Here is an 18,866-nt window from a genome sequence, read left to right as displayed (position 1 = left end):
CCAAATCAATGTAATATCTTTAGGCCCAAATCATTAATATAACATAGCTTTTTCGGATCCGGGCGTTCTGATTTCTACAGAGCAAAGCTTAAACCCTAGTGATACTGAGATAGAGTGGTTTAATCTTTTGGGGAGAGGAGTGAAAATGGTGGTGAGGATCCGATTAGCGAGGTTCGGATGCAAGAACCGGCCGTTTTACAGGGTCATGGCGGCCGATAGCCGATCTCCGAGAGACGGCAAGCATCTTGAGGTTTTGGGTTATTACAATCCCTTGCCAGGTTTGTTCAATTAGGTTTCTTATAGGGTTTTGGTACTTTTTGATAAAGAAATGTAGAAATTTTGGTGTAGATATTGGTAGAGATGAATTTCATGGACTCTGAATGAAAATTGGAATGGCTGTGTTTGGTTGTGCAAGAAATGATTATAGGTTTTGGAATTGAGAGAAAGATTGATGCTTTTGTATCTGGTTAGTGTGATTTTGTGAGGTGCTGATTGTTTGAAGTATGTGTGATTTTGTGCAGGCCAAGATGGGGGTAAAAGAATGGGTCTGAACTTCGATAGAGTGAAGTAAGTGATCTTCTTTGATGTACCGATTAGTTTGTTTCATTGTTGTTTTGGAGGTGCTACTGTACTAGCTTCCTGAATATAACTAGCAAAATGAACTGAGCGATGCTGCGGCTTTAATCCCTAAACGTAATAGATAATCTCATAATCCTCATATGTATTTGATGAGGTTCGTAACTATATGGCTCTTTTTTTTTCGGAGGCTCAAAGTGATTAGGAATCATTGATGATAGTAACTTAACTGGTAACAAAAGACTTTGTATTTCAATCATTTTCAGAAGCTTATCTATCCTACATAGAATTACCCTAAACCGGCCGACCAAAAGATGGCCATTGAAATCTTCATCAAATCCTTAAAACTCATCTCAACTTTTCCTCCTTTTCTTTCTCTTCTCTTGTTGTTCCTTCAAAGCATTACCCTCACCGTTTTTTTTAAAACCTTGCTAGTCCTCCTCCTCTTCTTATTCTCTTCCCTCTTCTTTTTCTTCTTCAAGATGGGTTTAACTCAGAGCAATTTGTGGAGGATTTTTGGTCGGCTTTCTTTGTAGTACTTGAGGCAGCATTCTAAGTCATGACTGCATTAAGATTTTACTTTGAATATGTACTCTGAGTTGATTATATGGTTGCTTAATGTTCTTTGTATATAGTTATATACTCGCAATCATGTGATTGTTACGTTTAAGCTGTGAAGTAATATATGCGTTGTAAAGTGTGGCACATAGTATATGTATTAGTGCCCTTCAAAGTGATCAAGTCTATACGTTAGGCCCATGTATGCTCACTGAAAACAAAGTCTCTAAACAAGCTGTTAGATTGAGGGACTTGGGTTCATGGAAAAGTCGAGATTTGAGACTATAGCTACATCAACTTGAACTTAGTTAATGGAAATTTATTAAAAATTTGAAGGAGAAGAAACAAGTTTTCTTGAAGATCATTATTCTGTTCAGTATTACTGTTTGTAGCAGTTAATGCCTTCTGTTATATAACAGTTGTGAACTTTGTTTATGTATCTAAGGAGATGAATAGACGTGTATGACTTAATCACCAGCCTAGCCAACCATTGATTTGACAGAATTGCCAATTTTATTTTGGTAGGAGTAGTAATTAGCAATTTAGTTTGTGATTCTGTACTCTATCCACTCACTTTATCCACCCTTTCTGCAGGTATTGGCTATCTGTTGGAGCTCAGCCTTCAGATCCTGTGCAGCGCATTCTTTTCAGGGCAGGAATGTTACCTCCAACACCAATGATGGCAATGGCACGTAAGGGTGGGCCACGTGACACACGGCCTGTAGATCCTATGAGTGGACGCATCTTGGCGACTGAGAAGCCAGCCAGTGATGATCAAGCAAAGGATGCTGCAATCGGAGAAGAAAAAGAAGCAGGAACTGCGGAAGTTAATGATGGTTAAGACAGCACAAGAACTCAATAAAACTCACTTTCTGAAAATTTGTTAGATGTTTTCTTAAATATCTTCTGTATCTTTTTTAGGGCTAGGGAGGTTGCAAGAAACAATCTTCCATATCGGCTTGCAGGACAAGCAGCATGGTATTGATCAGTTCTGAAAATTGTTCCTATTATTGGTAAAGAGGGCAGCTTGTGAAGAGATTCTTGTACTTAATGTAGAACCAAGTGTGATCTAACTACTGTATCACATATTTTCCAGAAAATTACTCCATGAGATAAGTTTTAATTTCATGTGTATCTTAGTTCTTGAATCCATTTTAGAAGAAGTAATTGTTCTTTAGGGACTGGCCGGTCCAATTCCCTGAGAATTATAAGCACAATATAGTAGAGGCTCAGCTTATACCACCCGCTCTGCCCCTGAACCAAACACTGCTGAAGTGCCACTGCATACAATTGCATCCTATGATCTTGTATGTGCTCGGCTCTAAGCAGTAGAAATGTGTTCATAATGCAGTAAACACTTTTCGTGTCGATACCTACAAAAAGGTATTATTTTCGCATTCAAAATTGGAAAAGATTTGGTAGCTTATGAAGCGGAACTGCCTCGTCCAACCCAACCTAAGCTGGCAAAGGCTCCCACCTGGTCTTCTTATGAGGTTTGATGAGGCAAATCCCACGTACGCTTGAGTTTGCACAGCTTTAGCTTTGATGGCATTTTTAAATCAATGACATATGGTGGGTCTCTACGCCCCAAGCATCTTTGTTGATTGCTTTTAAATCGTGTAATGTCTTAGCATGTTTTGAGTCTTTAGTAGGCATTTGGCTAGTCAATAATGTGGATCCATTCGGCATCTGCTGGTAAGGTTTTTTTTCTTCTTTTTTGTTTTTTGTTTTGGGTCTTTTGTTAGTCTATTTCAGATGTTGGTTGGCATTTGGGTAGACTAGGTCTGCATTCGTGACATTCAAGTTTGATCTTGTAAGATCGTTAATTAATGGATGGGGCTTGACTCTTTTTTCCCTCCAAAAAAAAAAAAAAAATCATGACATATGGTAATAGGAGTAAATGGAGTAATGGAGAATTTACGAAGATGGAACCCAATCTTTAGAAACTTTATTTAAATAGTCCCTTTTGTGAAGATTAAGATTGATTTGCGTTTTTGTTGGCAATTGATATTTTGTTGCACCACTTTAATTATGTTGCTATTTGTGTGAATGACCAGAAAATTGTCACAATGACATATGGTAACAAGAGCAATGGTGGATTTACAAAGTTGGAACCCAATCTTTGAAACTTAATTAAAATAGCCCTTTTGTAAAGATTGATTTGCATTTTGCATTTTTGTTTGCATATGTTATTTTGTTGCAACACTTTAATTTTGGTTGCTATTTGTGTGAATGGGCAGAAAATTGTCACAATTTAGTCAATAATCCATTATATGTCGTACCGTTGACTCTATCTATTCATCTCTCCAAAATAGAACAAAAAATGAGGCATTTAACTTTTTCTTTTATAATGAAGCTCCCTCTTATAGAAGTGGTTTTATTTGTTAAGTTTTTCTTTTACTCCACAAAACACGGACGAAACTAGGGTTTTCTAATTTTTTTTCCTCTCTCAGTCGGACAGTGCGTATGGTGACGTCGTCGTTGGACGAGATTCTCTAGTGTTGGATGAGATCGATGGTGGTTCTTCGGTGCGGTTGGAGGTTATAAGGAGGTGGACGAAGAGATCATGACTGGGTCGGTTTCGAGTGCATATAAGACTGATGATGCGTTGTTTCGTCTTGGTTGAGTCATCAACACCTCAACGACGTGGAGTGGCAGCATGGGGATAGGAGCAACCAAAGATGGAGAGGTCGTAATGACTTTGTTATGCACGGATCGGTTTGACTCGATCAAGGTTGCTTTGCAAGCGTACGACTTGTGGAAGATATGAATTGGAAGTTGTGTTGCCTCTATAGGGAGTGATGTGGAGGTTGGACGGTTAAAGGTTGTGGTCAGACGAAGGCGGCAGCATGACTATATGTGCAAACTGCCGAGGTGGGCCAGAGTGTTTTCTGGTTTTGGTTAGGTTTAATAAGAATATGTTTTATCGAGCGAGGGTTTGAGTGTCTTGTTATGGTCGGTGTGCCACTTTTGTGGCGTCACTCGTTGGGATTATGGGTTTTCATTTCAGTGTTGTTTGGTTGTGAACATGACGGTGGATTGCTTTTACACATGGTATGGTGGTTTTAGGACGCAGTGTTGAAAAAGGGTAATTGGTTTGATTAATTATTGGTGGAAAAGTTGTATCGTTACTCTTAAGATTAGGTAGCTCGTTTCAAGCGTAAAATTTGGTTAGGGTAGGCTTGTGCATGTTGTTTATGGGACGGACTTGTAACTATGGATCATTGTAGATTTGTAGATATATGTGTCGTGGTGTGGTGACCACAGTCGGTCATTCCAGTATGATGTGATTCTTTTAATTACTACTTCTAAAAACAATTATCAAACTTTTATGGCGCACATGATGTTTTCTCCATGAAAGTAAAATAACCAAAATGTATAGATAGACGTTATACATTTCCAAAACCGACATTCTATAACGAATCTTCTCGATTCCGTAACGTGTACGTAAAGTTTAATTAACGCGCGAAAACACATCTTATTATTTTTCTAAAACTACACACTCGTAACAAACTTTTAATTTTTCCCAAGTAATTTCCTAACGAACACTTAACGCTGGCGTCCCGTCTACGTAACATATTCTTTCCGAAATAAAAATCACCACCGGGCTCTAGAGTCTAGACCCTTCTCATATTTCCCCCTTTGGCCCTTGGGCCTTATCCCAAACCCAAAAAACCCCGCCCAATAAATACACTTCCTATTTGGGCCGGATGCAAATCCACTAAACATAAACATAGAAATTAATTAAAACTAATTCCATTTAAAAAAATATTTAGACAGCACAGCGCCAGAATAATCATAAAGAGGGAGACCCAGGTGTTAGGTTTAAATAGAGGAGAAAAGGATTTAACGGAGGCACACACCACCGCTTCTCTCCTCTCTCTCTCTCTCACTCCTCACACCGCTTCTAGGGTTTTAGCTTTTGCCGCCCCTTCCTTCTTCTTCCTCAACCTCTCGCTCTTCCTCTCTGAAATTCCGCCTCTCTCAGAATGAGCAGCGACGACAACAACATCAACATGACCGATCTCGCCGCCGGTGAGTACTGAGTAGTACTCTCCATTGTTTTTACTCTTTCGCTTTCGCTTTTGTAATCGGATGTGTGGTTAACTCGTTCTGATTTTGATTTTGATTGCTACAGCTTTGAAGGATTCCAACCAGGAAGGAATCCTCAACGCTCTCAAGGTCAGTAGCCTCGAGAGTTTCATTTTTTTACCGAATTGATGTGTCAGCTTCGGCGTTTCGGAGTTTTCGTGTGGGTATATTTAGGGTTTTTGTGGTGTCTGCAGGGTTTAGCTGGTGGTCAGCATGTGGAGGAAGTCCTGAGAGGTTTATCTCCTAATGTCAGGAAGCGTGTTGATTTCCTTAGGGAAATCCAGGTATAATTTTCGTCTCGCTGTTAATACGGTTCCGATTGAGTTGCTGTGTACAGTGCTTATGGGTTGCATTTGTTGTTCCACATTGATCTTGAAATATTTTGCCGTTTATTTATGTTTGTACTGCAACTTTACTGAGGAAGTGCCTGTGGCTGTCTATGTGTGCAAAAAGTTTCATTCAGGTTTTAAGGATTTTGTTAAAAGAGTTTGATCAGAATACTATACTGTTGAAAAGATTCATTTTGTTTGCAAAGGGCTTGTAACCTGATTTCTTTGGTCTGGTAGTGCTATTTGTTGATGGAAACTGCTTTGCCACCTTCATTAATATATGATGAATACTGAAAATCTGCATGTTTGATTTTCAAATTGTTTAATATGTTTGCATTATTTTTTGATTGCAGAGCCAACATGATGAGTTGGAGACCAAGTTTTTTGAGGAGCGAGCTGCTTTGGAAGCTAAGTATCAGAAGCTGTACCAACCTTTGTACAACAAGGTATTTGACTGCTGTAAATCATGTGAATGTTATTGGCCTGTATTTTATTTTGGATGTTATGCTCTAATGCATGAATAGTTTGAACATTCCGTGTATGATGTACACCACTTGATAAATTCGGTTTCATTGAATTGCACAAGGTGGTTCTCTGAATTCCCCATTACTTACTGGCTACCCTTGCCTGTTTGTGATGCATTAGTGGCTCATTTATGACTTATGAGATTTATTACCTTATTCTATCTCGTTTGTTCTAAAATTATATTATAATGATTTACTTGACAGCGTTACGAGATTGTAACTGGTGCTGTTGAAGCTGAAGGAGTCACTACTGAAGCATCCACAAATGAAGAGGATGCTGAAGGTACAGTCTTATAATTGATCTAGGCCATTTATTTCAATAGTGTTGGTTCTGTGACAATTTTTTATATATATTTTTGTTGCTTATGTCATTTGCAGACAAAGGAGTGCCTGATTTCTGGCTGAATGCCTTGAAAAACAATGATGTGCTCTCTGAGGAGGTGTGTGATTTGTGTATAATGCTTATATCTAATGTTTATATAGGTGCAGTTTAAATTAACTTTCTCATCTTTTTTGTTGGACTCAGATAACAGAGCGTGATGAAGGTGCTCTAAAATATCTGAAGGACATCAAGTGGTCTAGGATAGAAAACCCCAAGGGATTCAAACTCGACTTCTACTTCAACACTAATCCCTATTTTAAGAACACCATCTTGACAAAGACGTATCACATGATTGATGAAGATGAACCTATTCTTGAGAAGGCAATTGGGTAAGTTCGTTTCTAATTTTCTGATTATGGTGAAAGCTTAGTGTCATGTTTTTATATCTTTTATCGGGACGGCATGTGCATGCTTGTTTAAATCTTGACATGCGGTTTCCACCTTGTGCCTTGTAGAACCGAGATTGAGTGGTATCCGGGCAAGTGCTTGACACAGAAGATCCTTAAGAAGAAGCCTAAGAAGGGAACAAAGAACAGTAAGCCAATCACAAAAACTGAAGATTGTGAGAGTTTCTTTAACTTTTTTAGTCCACCACAAGTTCCTGAAGAGGATGAAGATATTGATGAAGATGCTGTAAGCCAATCATCATCATGTTGTCTAAGATCTTTGATTGTTTGCGAAGTATTATTGTTTTGTGGTTATTTATATCTTCTTTTTCAACAGGCTGAGGAACTCCAGAATCAGATGGAACAAGATTATGATGTTGGGTGAGTTCATAATGTGTTCTTGTATAATTGAAATCTTCATATCTTCTGTGAAATGAGCTGTTGCTTGATGTTTGGGGTTATGGAGTAATTTGTTGACCTAACAAGTCTGCTATCGGAATTGTTAATGCTTAGGTCCACTATCCGGGATAAGATCATCCCACATGCGGTCTCCTGGTTTACTGGAGAGGCTATCCAGGATGACGATATAGACATGGATGACGATGATGATGAAGATGAAGATGATGATGACCTGGACGATGAGGAAGATGAGGAAGATGAGGATGAGGACGATGAGGAAGATGAAGGCCAAGCCAAAAAGAAGGTATCATTTTCAGTTTAGCCATCTCCACTTTCATTTCCCTCATCCAGTTTGTCTTTTGGTTAATCAGTTTGAAATGGTGGTACTTATTCTTTGTGAAACGGTTGTGAATGTTACCTCAGGGATCAGGTCAGAAGGGTGCGAGAGCACAACTCGGTGATGGTCAACAGGGTGAGAGGCCTCCAGAGTGCAAACAGCAGTAGATGAATCTGATTGATGCAGAAAGTGAGTAGCTGAGTGGGAGTTCATTGGCTTCAAGACTGTTGTGGAAAAAGGATTGTTGGGCAGTTTTGCATGGTGTTGGTCATTCAATATATAATTTTACCGTATGTTCTTATGGGTGATAGTGGGAGTCTTTATTTTGGTTTTCCTTTGTTTTCTCATTTTTTTAGGGACACAGTATGAGGTTTGTTGAATCATGTTGGTATTTCATGGACAAGGTTTTAAGTTGGTTATTAATGATGTGTAATTTTTGGTCCTCTAGTTTTCTTATATGGTTTGATTCTTCCCTATTTTGTCTTGATTGAAGGCGACTTGAAAATAATCTAGCTTTTCCAATTATGTATCCAGATAGGGTTTGGACCAACCTGTTATTAACACCAAGAGAAATCACCTAAACTAACAAGCTCCAGACTGAACTCATAGTTCTGTGGCATGGCAAATACATTTTAGAAGGTTATGCTTTACAAATTCACCATAAGAAGCATGCCAATTTGAACAGAAATAGGATTTGTATGGCTTGCGTTTTTAGTGAAAGGCTGAAAGTATAAGGTGTACCATATGGCATAAATGGAATGTAATGATGTGTTGAAACATGTTAAGCCTTGTTAAAAGCATCTCTAACAATTTCCCTATTTTCTTAAACTTCTCAATTTTAGAAAATATAAAGTTGGTTTTAGGTCCAACAGCTTTCCTATCCCAATCTTTAAAATGGGGATGGAGAAGAAAGAGAAGCCTTCATTTCCCAAATTTGCAGTAAAATCTTCATTCCCCAAAATTAAATTCTTCATGTGCTCCAACGAATTCAAGACAATAATATAATATTTTATTAGATATTTTATTGTTACAATGAAATATATAATGTTTTTTTGTTATAATTAATAATGATATAATATATTTTATTATTGTATTAAATGTTGAAATCTCCAAAATGGAGAAGCTGTTGGATTTTAAGCATAATTTTGTAGAGATTTTAGCTTTTGCTTCCCCATTTTAGAGAAATTTTGGAGAAGCTGTTAGAGATGCTCTAACATTATTGAAATTTTCTTGCTCTAGATCAAATTTTCACTACTCTGGAGCATCATCGTTAGAATGTGTTTTAATTGACAGAAAGTTTTATGGACTCGACTGTTCCCCGACTTAAAAATAACTGCAAATTGCGCATCAGAAATATCATTAGTGTCTAAAATGATGTGTTTTAACATAGAATATCAAGTACACAATAATTACTTTTGGATGAACTTATGAACTTGTCAAAAACTAACATTTACTTTTGGATGAAGTAAATTACTTTCACAGTTTTACTTAACCTAGTAAAAGTACCATAGAGGCCCAGCCTATATAAAAGAGTTGTGACCCGGCCCAAACCCGTCAGCTTAGTCTCTCCTGTCTCCCACTCTGACACACTCCACTTTCTGCGATATACTCAAAAAGGAGGGAAATCAAAAACCCAAAACCCTAAAACCCTTTCTCCTTCTTCCTCTCCCTCTCCTCATACCCATGGCCTGGCCCCACTTCCGCTTCTAATTAACCTCCTCAATTAATCTTCACTGCGCTCAGTCACCGATTCTATCTGCTTCGATTCTGGAGAAAGCTGCGGAGGTTTCAAAGCTCGGAGGTCCTTAACCATGGCGAGGCTTCTCCAGAACGCTCTCTCCATGAAACGCTTTCTTTTACCGCCGCAGGTACTCATTTCTTCCGGAATTTTTTTAATTTTTTTTAATTTTTTTTTGCTAGCAGTTCTGGAGTGTTGTGAATCTGAGTTTGTTTTGTTCTTGCAGGGATACAGAAGAGGATTACTAAGCAGTTCTTCTCAGTTCTGCAATTTTTCTACTAAAGGTGCTTGCTTTAAGTTTGCTCAATATCATTTGTTCTTATGTTTTGTTGCTTCAACTATTTACTGTGGGAAATGTTAGTTTTTTTTACCTAATCATGAAGAATTACTACTTTTCGACAAATTTTTCTTTTCGAAGTTGTTTCGAATGAGTAATTTCGTTGGAGTTTATGCTGCATTAGAGATGGTTTAATTTGGGGAATTTATATTGTACTTGAAGGTAAGAAGAAGTCAAAGTCTGATGGAAGTGACTCGGGCGGAGAGAATATGTCCAAGAAGGATTTGGCTCTCCAGCAAGCACTTGATCAGATTACGGAGTCTTTTGGAAAGGGCTCTATAATGTGGCTTGGTCGCTCTAGCGGTCCAAGAAATGTTGAGGTTGTATCCACGGGGTCTTTTTCTCTGGATCTAGCGCTGGGAACTGGTGGCTTTCCAAAGGTAATCAGTTGAGTTTTAGTTCACTAGTTCAGTTTTAAAGTTTTATAGTTCAGTGTGGAATGAGGTTTTCTGTTTGTGATATCCCTTTGTTGAATTTTTGTAGGGACGTGTTGTGGAGATTTACGGTCCTGAGGCTTCTGGGAAAACTACTCTCGCTCTACATGCGATAGCTGAAGCACAGAAACAAGGAGGTAAAACTGAATTCCCAAAACATGTATATCTTTATCTGTCTAGTACAACTGATTGTTTTGATAGAGTTCTTCCATATTTATGATACTTTCTACCTATAATGTAGAGGGAAAGTGACATGTTTTGACATCTATGGATAGTTTGGCTATTGTATGTGAATCACACCAGTTTCCTTTAGAACATGCTTTGACATTTACCAAAGAAAAGGTTGTGGCCATATTTGTTGTGTAGTTCTTAACTTGCAACATCTATTTATGTCAAAGAACTTATAACTCTGTGTAGGGAACTACTATTGTTGGTTAATGGTGTTCCTTGGTTAATACCCACTTCATGTAGGTTACTGTGTTTTTGTTGATGCCGAGCATGCTCTTGATCCTACACTGGCTCAGCGGATTGGGGTAAAGACTGAGAATCTACTTCTATCGCAACCTGATTGTGGAGAGCAGGCCCTCAGTCTTGTAGACACTCTAATCAGGAGTGGTTCAGTTGATGTTGTTGTTGTTGACAGTGTAAGTAAGGTGCTCTTTGCTGACATAGCTATTAATGCGGTTAATATATAATACAGTTTTGTTTGTTCCCTGAACATGATTAGTGTATTCTTCTGGAGTCCATGTGTTTTATATATTTTGAATGTTCTTTTGTACATTGTATTTTCCTAGACACAATTTCTCTTTTAGGTTGCTCAATGACTTGTCTAATAGATGAAAAGGTTTCCGTATGATGACAGGTGGCCGCCCTTGTGCCTAAAGGTGAACTTGATGGGGAGATGGGTGATGCTCATATGGCAATGCAGGCTCGGTTAATGAGTCAGGCGCTTCGCAAATTAAGTCACTCTTTATCTCTATCCAAGACAATATTAATCTTTACAAATCAGGTATCAATTGCTGTGTTTCTCTGTTATATTGCTACTATTTGAAATTAAAAAGAATAGAAGTGATAATAATAATAATAATAATAATACAGAAAATAACCTGTAATATTTGTAATATTATCTAGAGGCTTAATCTTTATGGGGTTTACTTCTGTACCTAATCTGTCTGGAACTAGTGGTTGAAATTGTGATATGATATTCACAAAATTCATTGAAGATCGATGCTGGTATTTTCAACAATTTCGTTTATCTTCAGGTCAGGTCTAAGCTTTCAACTTTTGGAGGATTTGGTGGACCTCAAGAAGTTACATGTGGTGGCAATGCTTTGAAGTTCTATGCCTCAGTCCGCCTTAATATTAGGAGAGTAGGTTCTATCAAGAAGGGTGAGGAGGTAGGTACAACTGCCATTTGTCTATTGTGTTAATAGAATTGAACTTTGTTTGTGAAGGGTGATACTGTCTCTAGTAGCAGTTCCTTATGTCAATGGTATTTATTAAATTTGAACTGGTTTTGAATGGCATTTATTGTTAATGAGTCTGTAGTTCTTCATGCATGATATTTTTCTTTTCATCTTTTGGTTGTAGGATTAGATATAATGGTGTTGATACATCTTTTTGAAAGAGATTGATTTGTTATGCAGATAGTAGGGAGTCAAGTTCAAGTGAAGATAGTGAAAAACAAGCTCGCTCCACCATTTAGAAATGTTCTGTTAGAGCTTGAGTTTGGCAAGGGTTTTAGTCGTGAATCAGAGCTCATCGAGTTGGGATTAAAAAACAAATTCATCATAAAAGGTGGTTCACATTATAATTTAAATGGTCAAAACTTCCATGGCAAAGATGCTTTGAAAAGGTTTTTGTCAGAGGATGACACTGCTAGGGAAGAACTCACATTGAAGTTGAGGGAGAAGCTAGTTGATGCTCTGGAAGACAAGGATCCCGAAACAGAACCTTTGGATGAAAGTTCAACTGAGGAAATTGTTTCACCAGATTCTACTGATGAAGATGCGGTTACAGCAGTTGGAGAGTAGAGTGTTCAGATGCCCTTAAAAAGTGTAACTTAACCTCTTCAAGTAATGCTCGAGGAGCTACTGCATCATTCTCCTGCTGGCTCGAGTAGAGTTGTCAAGAAGCCTATGTTTCAGAGTTCAGACTCGCTCCCCTTGTATATCAGTATCGTTACTAATCACTATATAGGGCATTAGGTCATGGGTGTAGTGAAATTTTGTGGACCGGGGCAATTTAGAGGATGCATGTCTTTCGAAAATCTGAATTCACCTTGGTGGTTATCAAGTGTTCAGCTGTATGCTGTAGCTATGATCAATTCTCTGTAATTTTTAGTAATTACTAGCTCTACTGTACTACATTTCAGAACAATGAACTTTGAGAACTGAGAAGCTCCTGTGCGCGTCTCTCTCAAACAGACAGAGGTGAAGAAATTAAACTAACAAAAGAAAGTTAATTGTTAGGATTTTATGAATCAACTTAGATTTCAAGCAAAAGAATAAATCCTCGTCAAGGCAAAATAGAAACCTCTATGGTTGATAAGTTTTCTTCTTTTCCTTTCAACAAAGGGAGAGGATTCGGGACTCCTGCTTGGCAAGAAACTCCAAGGTGAAACATTAAAGGGATTCCGGGGCTGTTCAGGTTTTATGCCAAATGCCTATATATACATACCGATTCATGTTTCTTAGCTCACATTCAAGATTAAACAGAGCTTTTTGGGTTCAAAATCAACAATCTCGAAGATGATGTCGAATCACTCTCATGATCCTTCCGCTTTTTGTACGAATATTGGCACTCTAGGAAATGCTTCTGCTCCTCAAACAGAAGAGATAGTAGTCCGCCAAAATCGATTTATCAGCTTCTCTCCGGCTGGTATGATCATACTTGTAGTTGTCGGTTTACTGTTTGGTTTGTTGATAATAAAACAAAGAAAAGATATGGTTGCCACTTTGCTTGCGGATCAAGAATTTCAACCCAGCGATATGAAATCTAATACAACATTCAAAGATGTCAAGGGTGTTGATGAGGCTAAAGCTGAGCTCGAGGAAATTGTTCACTATCTTCGAGATCCCAAGGTTAGTACATTTGAATTCATATATGCAAAACTAACATTAATTTGAGCCCTAGCATATTCGTACGTTAATTATCATAGCTGATTGTTTTCTTCTTCTTTGATTTGTATAGAAATTCACCCGCTTAGGAGGTAGACTTCCAAAAGGTGTTCTACTTGTCGGTCCACCCGGCACAGGTAAGACGATGTTAGCAAGAGCAGTTGCAACAGAAGCCGACGTTCCCTTTTTCGCACCTAGCGGCAGCGAGTTTGATGAGATGCTTGTGGGCGTTGGAGCTAGGAGAGTGAGGAAGCTTTTTAAGGCTGCAAAAGAGAAATCCCCCTGCATCATATTTATCGACGAAATAGATGCTATTGGGGGAGAACGAAGATCCGATCACTATAGGGAAACTTTGAACCAGCTGCTAGTTGAGCTAGATGGCTTCAAACAAAACGATGGTATAATTGTGATAGGTGCTACTAACTTTCCGGAATTATTGGACAAAGCTCTAGTGAGAGCTGGAAGATTTGATCGTCATGTCGTTGTCACTATGCCAGATGTTAAAGGCCGGAGAGAGATATTGGAGTCATACATATCGAAAATAGCTGCGGCGGATGGTGTAAACTTGGGGGTTATTGCAAGAGGAACTGCGGGGTTTTCACCTGCTGATCTTGCAAACTTGGTTAACATTGCAGCTTTGAAAGCAGCAGTTGATGGTGCTGAACAAGTGAGCATGGCTGATCTTGAACATGCAAAGGATAGGATCGTAATGGGAAACGAGCGCAAATCAGCAGTTAAATCTGAAGAGCTGCGAAAGCTGACGGCATTCCATGAGGGTGGCCATGCACTTGTAGCTGTTTATGCCGATGGCGCACTTCCGATTCACAAGGTGACGATTGTGTCACGAGGAATGTCTCTCGGCATGGTTGCACAATTGTCCGAAAAGGACGATGAGATGAGAAGAACGAAGAAGCAGATGCTTGCTGAGCTTGATGTTTGTATGGGAGGTCGTGCTGCAGAGGAGTTAATATTCGGAGAGAATGAAGTTACTTCCGGGGCATCATCTGATATTCAGAAGGCAACTTCTTTGGCAACAAAGATGGTCACAAAGTATGGAATGAGCTCCAAGATCGGGCTTGTTTATCACGACTACGAAGAAGGCAGAAGCACATTGAGTGCTGAAACTAGAAGTCTTATTGAGAATGAGGTGAAACAACTGTTGGAAAAGGCATACAAGAATGCAAAACATATATTGATGAGTCATCTTGAAGAGCTTGATGCAGTAGCTAATGCATTACTGGAGCACGAGACTCTTTCTGGGAGTCAGATCAAGGAATTACTTGATCATGAATGGAACGTATGGTGAACTCTCTTCCATCATCGATCGGAAAGACCCATGAATCTAAGTATCTAACTAGTATCACCCTGCGGCAGTAAACTTTTGTATCAAGCTAGTAAATTGTACGTAGTAATTATTTTGATTTTATACATATTGTGAAAGGGTTATTAATCTGATTAGTACTTCAAATCTTAAGCATATTGTCATCATCGATCAACGGATTTCTTTCCGGTCCGGAATTAGATTAAAGAGAACACAATATATACCTGGTCTTGTTACATATTGAACAAGTGCATGATATAGAACAATCTAAAGAGCTAGTCAAAACAGCCGTCTCAAAAGCCTTTTATGATTTCTGCTAATTAAGAAAGTGATTGCCTAGCTAATGTTTGGAATTCATAACATAATAATTTATGGTTGGTACATAGGAGGATTCATGCATATATTTCTATCAGAACCTGAAGTTCTCAACCACCCGGGATGACATTGACATGGTGCTGTGTGGAAGAATTTGGTATTGGAAATTAAAGTGAAAATTTGACGCTGGACCAATATTTTGAACTTAACTAAGATTCAAAATATCAATCAATTGTGATCTCTGTTGGATTTGTTCATTCGTGGCGGTTACTTTACAGTCTTTGCTTATCTCCCTCTCAATAAACAGTCCATTTGGGCGACACTACTGATACATGCAACAAACAAAAACTAGTCTCGGTAGAACCCACGAAGGAAAGCTAGGGGAAAAGAAAGACCAAGTTTTGGTGTGCTTGACCCCCAAGTGGTGGATGTACCAATAAATCGATTCTCCTATATACAAATAAAAAAAATGAAAAACTATAAACAATAAGAGCTTCAAATTAATTCCACACTTAACTATAGTGTTTTATAATTAGATTCCAAATCTAAGAATTAATTCGAACATAAATTGTTTGTTGAATAACTATGAGTACAGTCTCTATAACTACGTATTTCATAATTGTTTATTTATTTTGATGTAATACATAATATTGAGCAGACTGCATTTTGGTGTATCACTTTAAATACTGGAGATCAACATGTTTGTCGCATAACTACAACCGTATTGTTTATGCAGTTTGTCATACGTACGGTCCAATTTAAAACATTAATCGATAAAAAAAGAGTCCCAAAAAATTGAATGAAATATATTACGAGTTTTTTCGAATACAGAAATAGATATTATATATGATCGAGTTGGAAAACTAATCGGATGGCAAAGATGGCCGGATGTGAGAAGGTCAAGAACTCAAAATAGCCAAAAGAAGTAAGCATCCAAATATCAAAATCTTGACTAGTCAAAAATTCAAACAAAGAAAATATTTCAATTATTTATATGCCACGTCAGCAACCACCCTTCTCACTGCTTCCTGGAAGGCAGACTCGTCCCATTCGTTCGCCTACATAAAAACAAAATTAATTAATTATTTAACTAATTAGTCCCTAATCACATTTTAATTAAGCTTAAAGTGTAAAGACCCCCCTTCCTTCTCATTTCCTATGTTATGATCAATGTTTATGAACACTTTTGTTCAAGTTTTAGAATTATAGATCATGCATGCATGCTGAAAAGGCCGCTATCAAAATTACTTTTAGCCAGAACCAAAATAAAACTAAATATTTTAAATCAACAAGAACCAAAATAAAACTAAATAAATGATTAAATTTCTTAAGCAATTAGTGTTTTATACTTTTGTAGAGTTCTTAACGTTTTCTGCTGTTTTATCTGATGAACTTTCCTAGAAATGCTAGGAATCAAGCGAGGTTTGGTTTGCATGTAGATGCATAATTCAATCTAATTAGTACTGATTGGGATTGCATACCTGATCATTATCAACTCTTAATCTCAAGACCACACGGTTGATGTTGGGATGTAATTCTGTTTTCCAAGTACTTGCTTCCATGGACATCAAGCTCATGTTGTTAACTTGCTTCAAGAATTCCAAGATTCTGATTACTATATCTTCGGTCGAACATTCTCCTGATCTCACAATCACTTGCAAGGCAACAATTCGCTGATTTTGATCTGTTGTCGAGCCAGATACATGCGTAAGCGTAACACTAACTCTTTCGGTCGATGAGGAGCCAGCTTCTTCTTCTTCATCATCTTCTTCTTTAGTTATAAGCCTTGCAGCAGCTTCTAACTGCTGGTTTCGTTTACTAAGCTCATCAACTTGAGCTTGTAAACTGGTTAAGTAGTCCCTTGCAGTTGTTAGCACTGATGCTTTGTCTTTCTGCATAATGCAAAATAAACATAAGGTTACAACCTACAACCAAACCGGCAGTACCTGATCATCATCATCAGTCATAGAATGATCAGTCATATATAGAATGAAAGCATAACGTATAAAACGTTTAGATATACCTTGGTACCGGGAGGAAGTAGGGATTTCAAAGAATGAAAGCTTTCGTTGAGTTTCTCTCGCCTTTTGCGCTCTGATATCATATGATGCAACTGACTGGTTGTGGGGCGGGTGGCAGCTTGCATACTTTGATCTCGAATTCTCAGCAGATTTAAGCTTCTCAAGAAGGAAATCGATCGCTTCACCATAGTTTGCTTACGCACTCCTAAATTAGCAGCTCCTTTCGTTTGTGTTCTTGGGCCCAAAGGCGATGAGATGTAATGCTTGAAAGCACTGCAGGGTTTAGGATTTAGCAGGCCATGATGACTAGGACTAGGAGCGGAATCACTACTCAATTGGTGTGGAGATATAGCAGGAGAAGGTGAAGAAGAAGGAGAAGTCAGGACAGCAAGAATGGCTCTTGTAATCTCAGCATCTTCAATCTCAGGAGCTGGTAAATGGATATTCCCTCGCATTCGAGAAATCGCTTGCATGGCTTGTTGATGAGGACTAGTACTAGTACTACTAAATATGTTTGTAGTTGGTGATACAACTGGTTGCAGTAATGAAGTGAAGTTTGTATTAGCAAAGACTTGATCAGGTGGGATATTGAGAGACGAAGGAGCAGTAGATGTTTGAACAGTGTTGAAGATGAGGGATGAACATTCGGGGCTATCCATGGTTGAGAGGGATCTCAAAGATGAGGAAGATGATGAAAGTTGGTTTTGCTGCTCAGTGTTTGCCCTAGTACTAGCTCCTTCAACTGTACGTGGAGATAATAATTGTGATTTAGAGAAAGCTTCTGGCAACATCCAGCTTCTCATGATCAGTTCCTTTTTTACGTTCATCTACAAATTAATAACAAAGATAATTAGAAATCAGTAATTCAGACGATTCTTTGTTAATTGGTTATGAAAAGGTAAGCTAATCTTACTTGAGACACATTGGCGAAGCCGAGCTCAATCTCTCCACTCTTGCACCCCATGAAAACTGCAGTCTGTACTAATATAGAAAGGAGTACACATGAATGAGTATATATATTGGGTGCACATATAATGATATAAATGTATGTGTATAACATGCATTATAATGCTAAGGCTACCTTAATTCTTGCTTCCTGATAAAACTGCTTCTGAATTTGAACTGATGCCAGTCTTTGGAGGTCCATTTCTTGCAATTCTACATAAGTAAGACTGTTTCGGAAAGCGAATCCTGGAACGCATCTGATCATATAATTGGAAGAAATCAATTAGACTAGCTAATGGTAATTGACCGATCCTGCTATCAGCAAACATGTATAAGAAGACTAGTGCATGCTGATCATGTAAATGCATGCACTTACTCATTTTGTACAATTGGAAAAATTGACAGCCGATACTCGTCGAAAAGCCGCCGTGCTAGACTAACTCCAGAAGAAGAAGAGCTACCAGTTTGGTTTTCTTCATCATAAACACCATCAAAGAACATTAAACAGCTGCATATACACAATCACCATTCACATAGACATGAGTGGCTGCATATAGTACTAATTATAGTATACAGATTGAGATATAAGGGTATAGTGAAATACTTACTTGGGAAAATAAGACCGCCATAGGCAAATGTAAGAGCAGCTAAAAGACTGCATGACGAGTTTAAGAAAATTGGCGCGAGAGACTTCATCGAGCTCGAACGCAGTATCCATATACAGATACAATGGAGGAAGAAGGCTCAGAGCTAAATCTCTATTGCTACCGATTTGATTGAGTTTGTCTGAATTGACTGAGTACCTTCTGGTCATTCATCTTGAAAATATGCAGGACGACGTCTAGAGAGAATAGAAAGAGTCTTGATATATGCTATATATATGAGTGCTCGATCATATACAGAAGAATTCTGGAACTTAATTGTACCGCGGAATAATCTAATTTGCTGACACAGCTACAGAGAATAATGAAAGATCGAGTTGAAAATTAGTGGTGAGGCAAGAAATTGGAACAAGAAGAAGCTCCCTACGCAGCTACGTACGTACAAGTTACA

At 38.2% G+C, this 18,866-nt stretch overlaps 5 protein-coding genes across 5 annotated transcripts; 4 read left to right on the top strand and 1 right to left on the bottom strand.

Annotated features, from left to right (window-relative positions):
• Positions 1 to 80: 80 nt before the first annotated feature.
• On the top strand, positions 81 to 2,261 carry LOC101302101 (28S ribosomal protein S16, mitochondrial-like). Its single transcript, XM_004287525.1, has 4 exons — positions 81 to 278; positions 522 to 567; positions 1,729 to 1,970; positions 2,056 to 2,261. Exons 1-4 carry the CDS (start codon positions 146 to 148, stop codon positions 2,127 to 2,129), a joined length of 495 nt encoding a protein of 164 aa, XP_004287573.1. The 5' UTR covers positions 81 to 145; the 3' UTR covers positions 2,130 to 2,261.
• A 2,706-nt stretch (positions 2,262 to 4,967) lies between these two features.
• LOC101301809 (nucleosome assembly protein 1-like 4-like) lies at positions 4,968 to 8,026 on the top strand. The gene is made up of 11 exons (XM_004287524.1): positions 4,968 to 5,169; positions 5,273 to 5,332; positions 5,428 to 5,510; positions 5,909 to 6,001; positions 6,284 to 6,362; positions 6,458 to 6,519; positions 6,606 to 6,790; positions 6,917 to 7,094; positions 7,185 to 7,228; positions 7,361 to 7,550; positions 7,670 to 8,026. The coding sequence occupies exons 1-11, from the start codon at positions 5,124 to 5,126 to the stop codon at positions 7,748 to 7,750; spliced, it is 1,101 nt and encodes a 366-aa protein (XP_004287572.1). The 5' UTR covers positions 4,968 to 5,123; the 3' UTR covers positions 7,751 to 8,026.
• Positions 8,027 to 9,219: 1,193 nt separating this feature from the next.
• Positions 9,220 to 12,461, top strand: LOC101301521 (DNA repair protein recA homolog 3, mitochondrial-like). Its single transcript, XM_004287523.1, has 8 exons — positions 9,220 to 9,451; positions 9,548 to 9,605; positions 9,821 to 10,038; positions 10,142 to 10,229; positions 10,564 to 10,736; positions 10,955 to 11,101; positions 11,355 to 11,489; positions 11,739 to 12,461. The coding sequence occupies exons 1-8, from the start codon at positions 9,395 to 9,397 to the stop codon at positions 12,123 to 12,125; spliced, it is 1,263 nt and encodes a 420-aa protein (XP_004287571.1). The 5' UTR covers positions 9,220 to 9,394; the 3' UTR covers positions 12,126 to 12,461.
• Positions 12,462 to 13,037: 576 nt separating this feature from the next.
• LOC101303458 (ATP-dependent zinc metalloprotease FTSH 4, mitochondrial-like) lies at positions 13,038 to 14,517 on the top strand. The gene is made up of 2 exons (XM_004288908.1): positions 13,038 to 13,175; positions 13,285 to 14,517. Exons 1-2 carry the CDS (start codon positions 13,038 to 13,040, stop codon positions 14,515 to 14,517), a joined length of 1,371 nt encoding a protein of 456 aa, XP_004288956.1.
• Positions 14,518 to 15,833: 1,316 nt separating this feature from the next.
• LOC101303165 (putative transcription factor bHLH041-like) lies at positions 15,834 to 18,531 on the bottom strand. Its single transcript, XM_004288907.1, has 7 exons — positions 18,422 to 18,531; positions 18,190 to 18,321; positions 17,950 to 18,070; positions 17,782 to 17,844; positions 16,871 to 17,695; positions 16,329 to 16,739; positions 15,834 to 15,905 (listed from the first exon to the last, which is right to left on the bottom strand). The coding sequence occupies exons 1-7, from the start codon at positions 18,529 to 18,531 to the stop codon at positions 15,834 to 15,836; spliced, it is 1,734 nt and encodes a 577-aa protein (XP_004288955.1).
• Positions 18,532 to 18,866: the final 335 nt, after the last annotated feature.

The sequence above is a fragment of the Fragaria vesca genome, linkage group LG1, assembly GCF_000184155.1.
Source record: "Fragaria vesca subsp. vesca linkage group LG1, FraVesHawaii_1.0, whole genome shotgun sequence".
Classification (NCBI taxonomy): domain Eukaryota; kingdom Viridiplantae; phylum Streptophyta; class Magnoliopsida; order Rosales; family Rosaceae; genus Fragaria; species Fragaria vesca.
The sequence above is the reverse complement of the archived record's forward strand: the minus strand, read 5'-3'. Positions and strand labels throughout refer to the sequence as shown.

What these genes read in the sequence shown, in the direction of transcription:
- LOC101302101 (XM_004287525.1), top strand. Translation starts at nt 146, where the DNA reads ATGGTGGTGAGGATCCGATTAGCGAGGTTCGGATGCAAGAACCGGCCG. An exon ending in CTGAACTTCGATAGAGTGAA is followed by an intron (nt 568 to 1,728) that starts GTAAGTGATCTT and finishes CCCTTTCTGCAG; the next exon opens with GTATTGGCTATCTGTTGGAG. An exon ending in AACTGCGGAAGTTAATGATG is followed by an intron (nt 1,971 to 2,055) that starts GTTAAGACAGCA and finishes TATCTTTTTTAG; the next exon opens with GGCTAGGGAGGTTGCAAGAA.
- LOC101301809 (XM_004287524.1), top strand. Translation starts at nt 5,124, where the DNA reads ATGAGCAGCGACGACAACAACATCAACATGACCGATCTCGCCGCCG. An exon ending in CAAGGTCAGTAGCCTCGAGA is followed by an intron (nt 5,333 to 5,427) that starts GTTTCATTTTTT and finishes TGCAGGGTTTAG; the next exon opens with CTGGTGGTCAGCATGTGGAG. An exon ending in AAATGAAGAGGATGCTGAAG is followed by an intron (nt 6,363 to 6,457) that starts GTACAGTCTTAT and finishes TGTCATTTGCAG; the next exon opens with ACAAAGGAGTGCCTGATTTC.
- LOC101301521 (XM_004287523.1), top strand. Translation starts at nt 9,395, where the DNA reads ATGGCGAGGCTTCTCCAGAACGCTCTCTCCATGAAACGCTTTCTTTTA. An exon ending in TGAAGCACAGAAACAAGGAG is followed by an intron (nt 10,230 to 10,563) that starts GTAAAACTGAAT and finishes CACTTCATGTAG; the next exon opens with GTTACTGTGTTTTTGTTGAT. An exon ending in TATTAATCTTTACAAATCAG is followed by an intron (nt 11,102 to 11,354) that starts GTATCAATTGCT and finishes GTTTATCTTCAG; the next exon opens with GTCAGGTCTAAGCTTTCAAC.
- LOC101303458 (XM_004288908.1), top strand. Translation starts at nt 13,038, where the DNA reads ATGGTTGCCACTTTGCTTGCGGATCAAGAATTTCAACCCAGCGATATG. An exon ending in ACTATCTTCGAGATCCCAAG is followed by an intron (nt 13,176 to 13,284) that starts GTTAGTACATTT and finishes TGATTTGTATAG; the next exon opens with AAATTCACCCGCTTAGGAGG.
- LOC101303165 (XM_004288907.1), bottom strand. Translation starts at nt 18,531, where the DNA reads ATGGATACTGCGTTCGAGCTCGATGAAGTCTCTCGCGCCAATTTTCTT. An exon ending in TTTCCAATTGTACAAAATGA is followed by an intron (nt 18,071 to 18,189) that starts GTAAGTGCATGC and finishes TTATATGATCAG; the next exon opens with ATGCGTTCCAGGATTCGCTT. An exon ending in ATCAGGAAGCAAGAATTAAG is followed by an intron (nt 17,845 to 17,949) that starts GTAGCCTTAGCA and finishes ATATTAGTACAG; the next exon opens with ACTGCAGTTTTCATGGGGTG.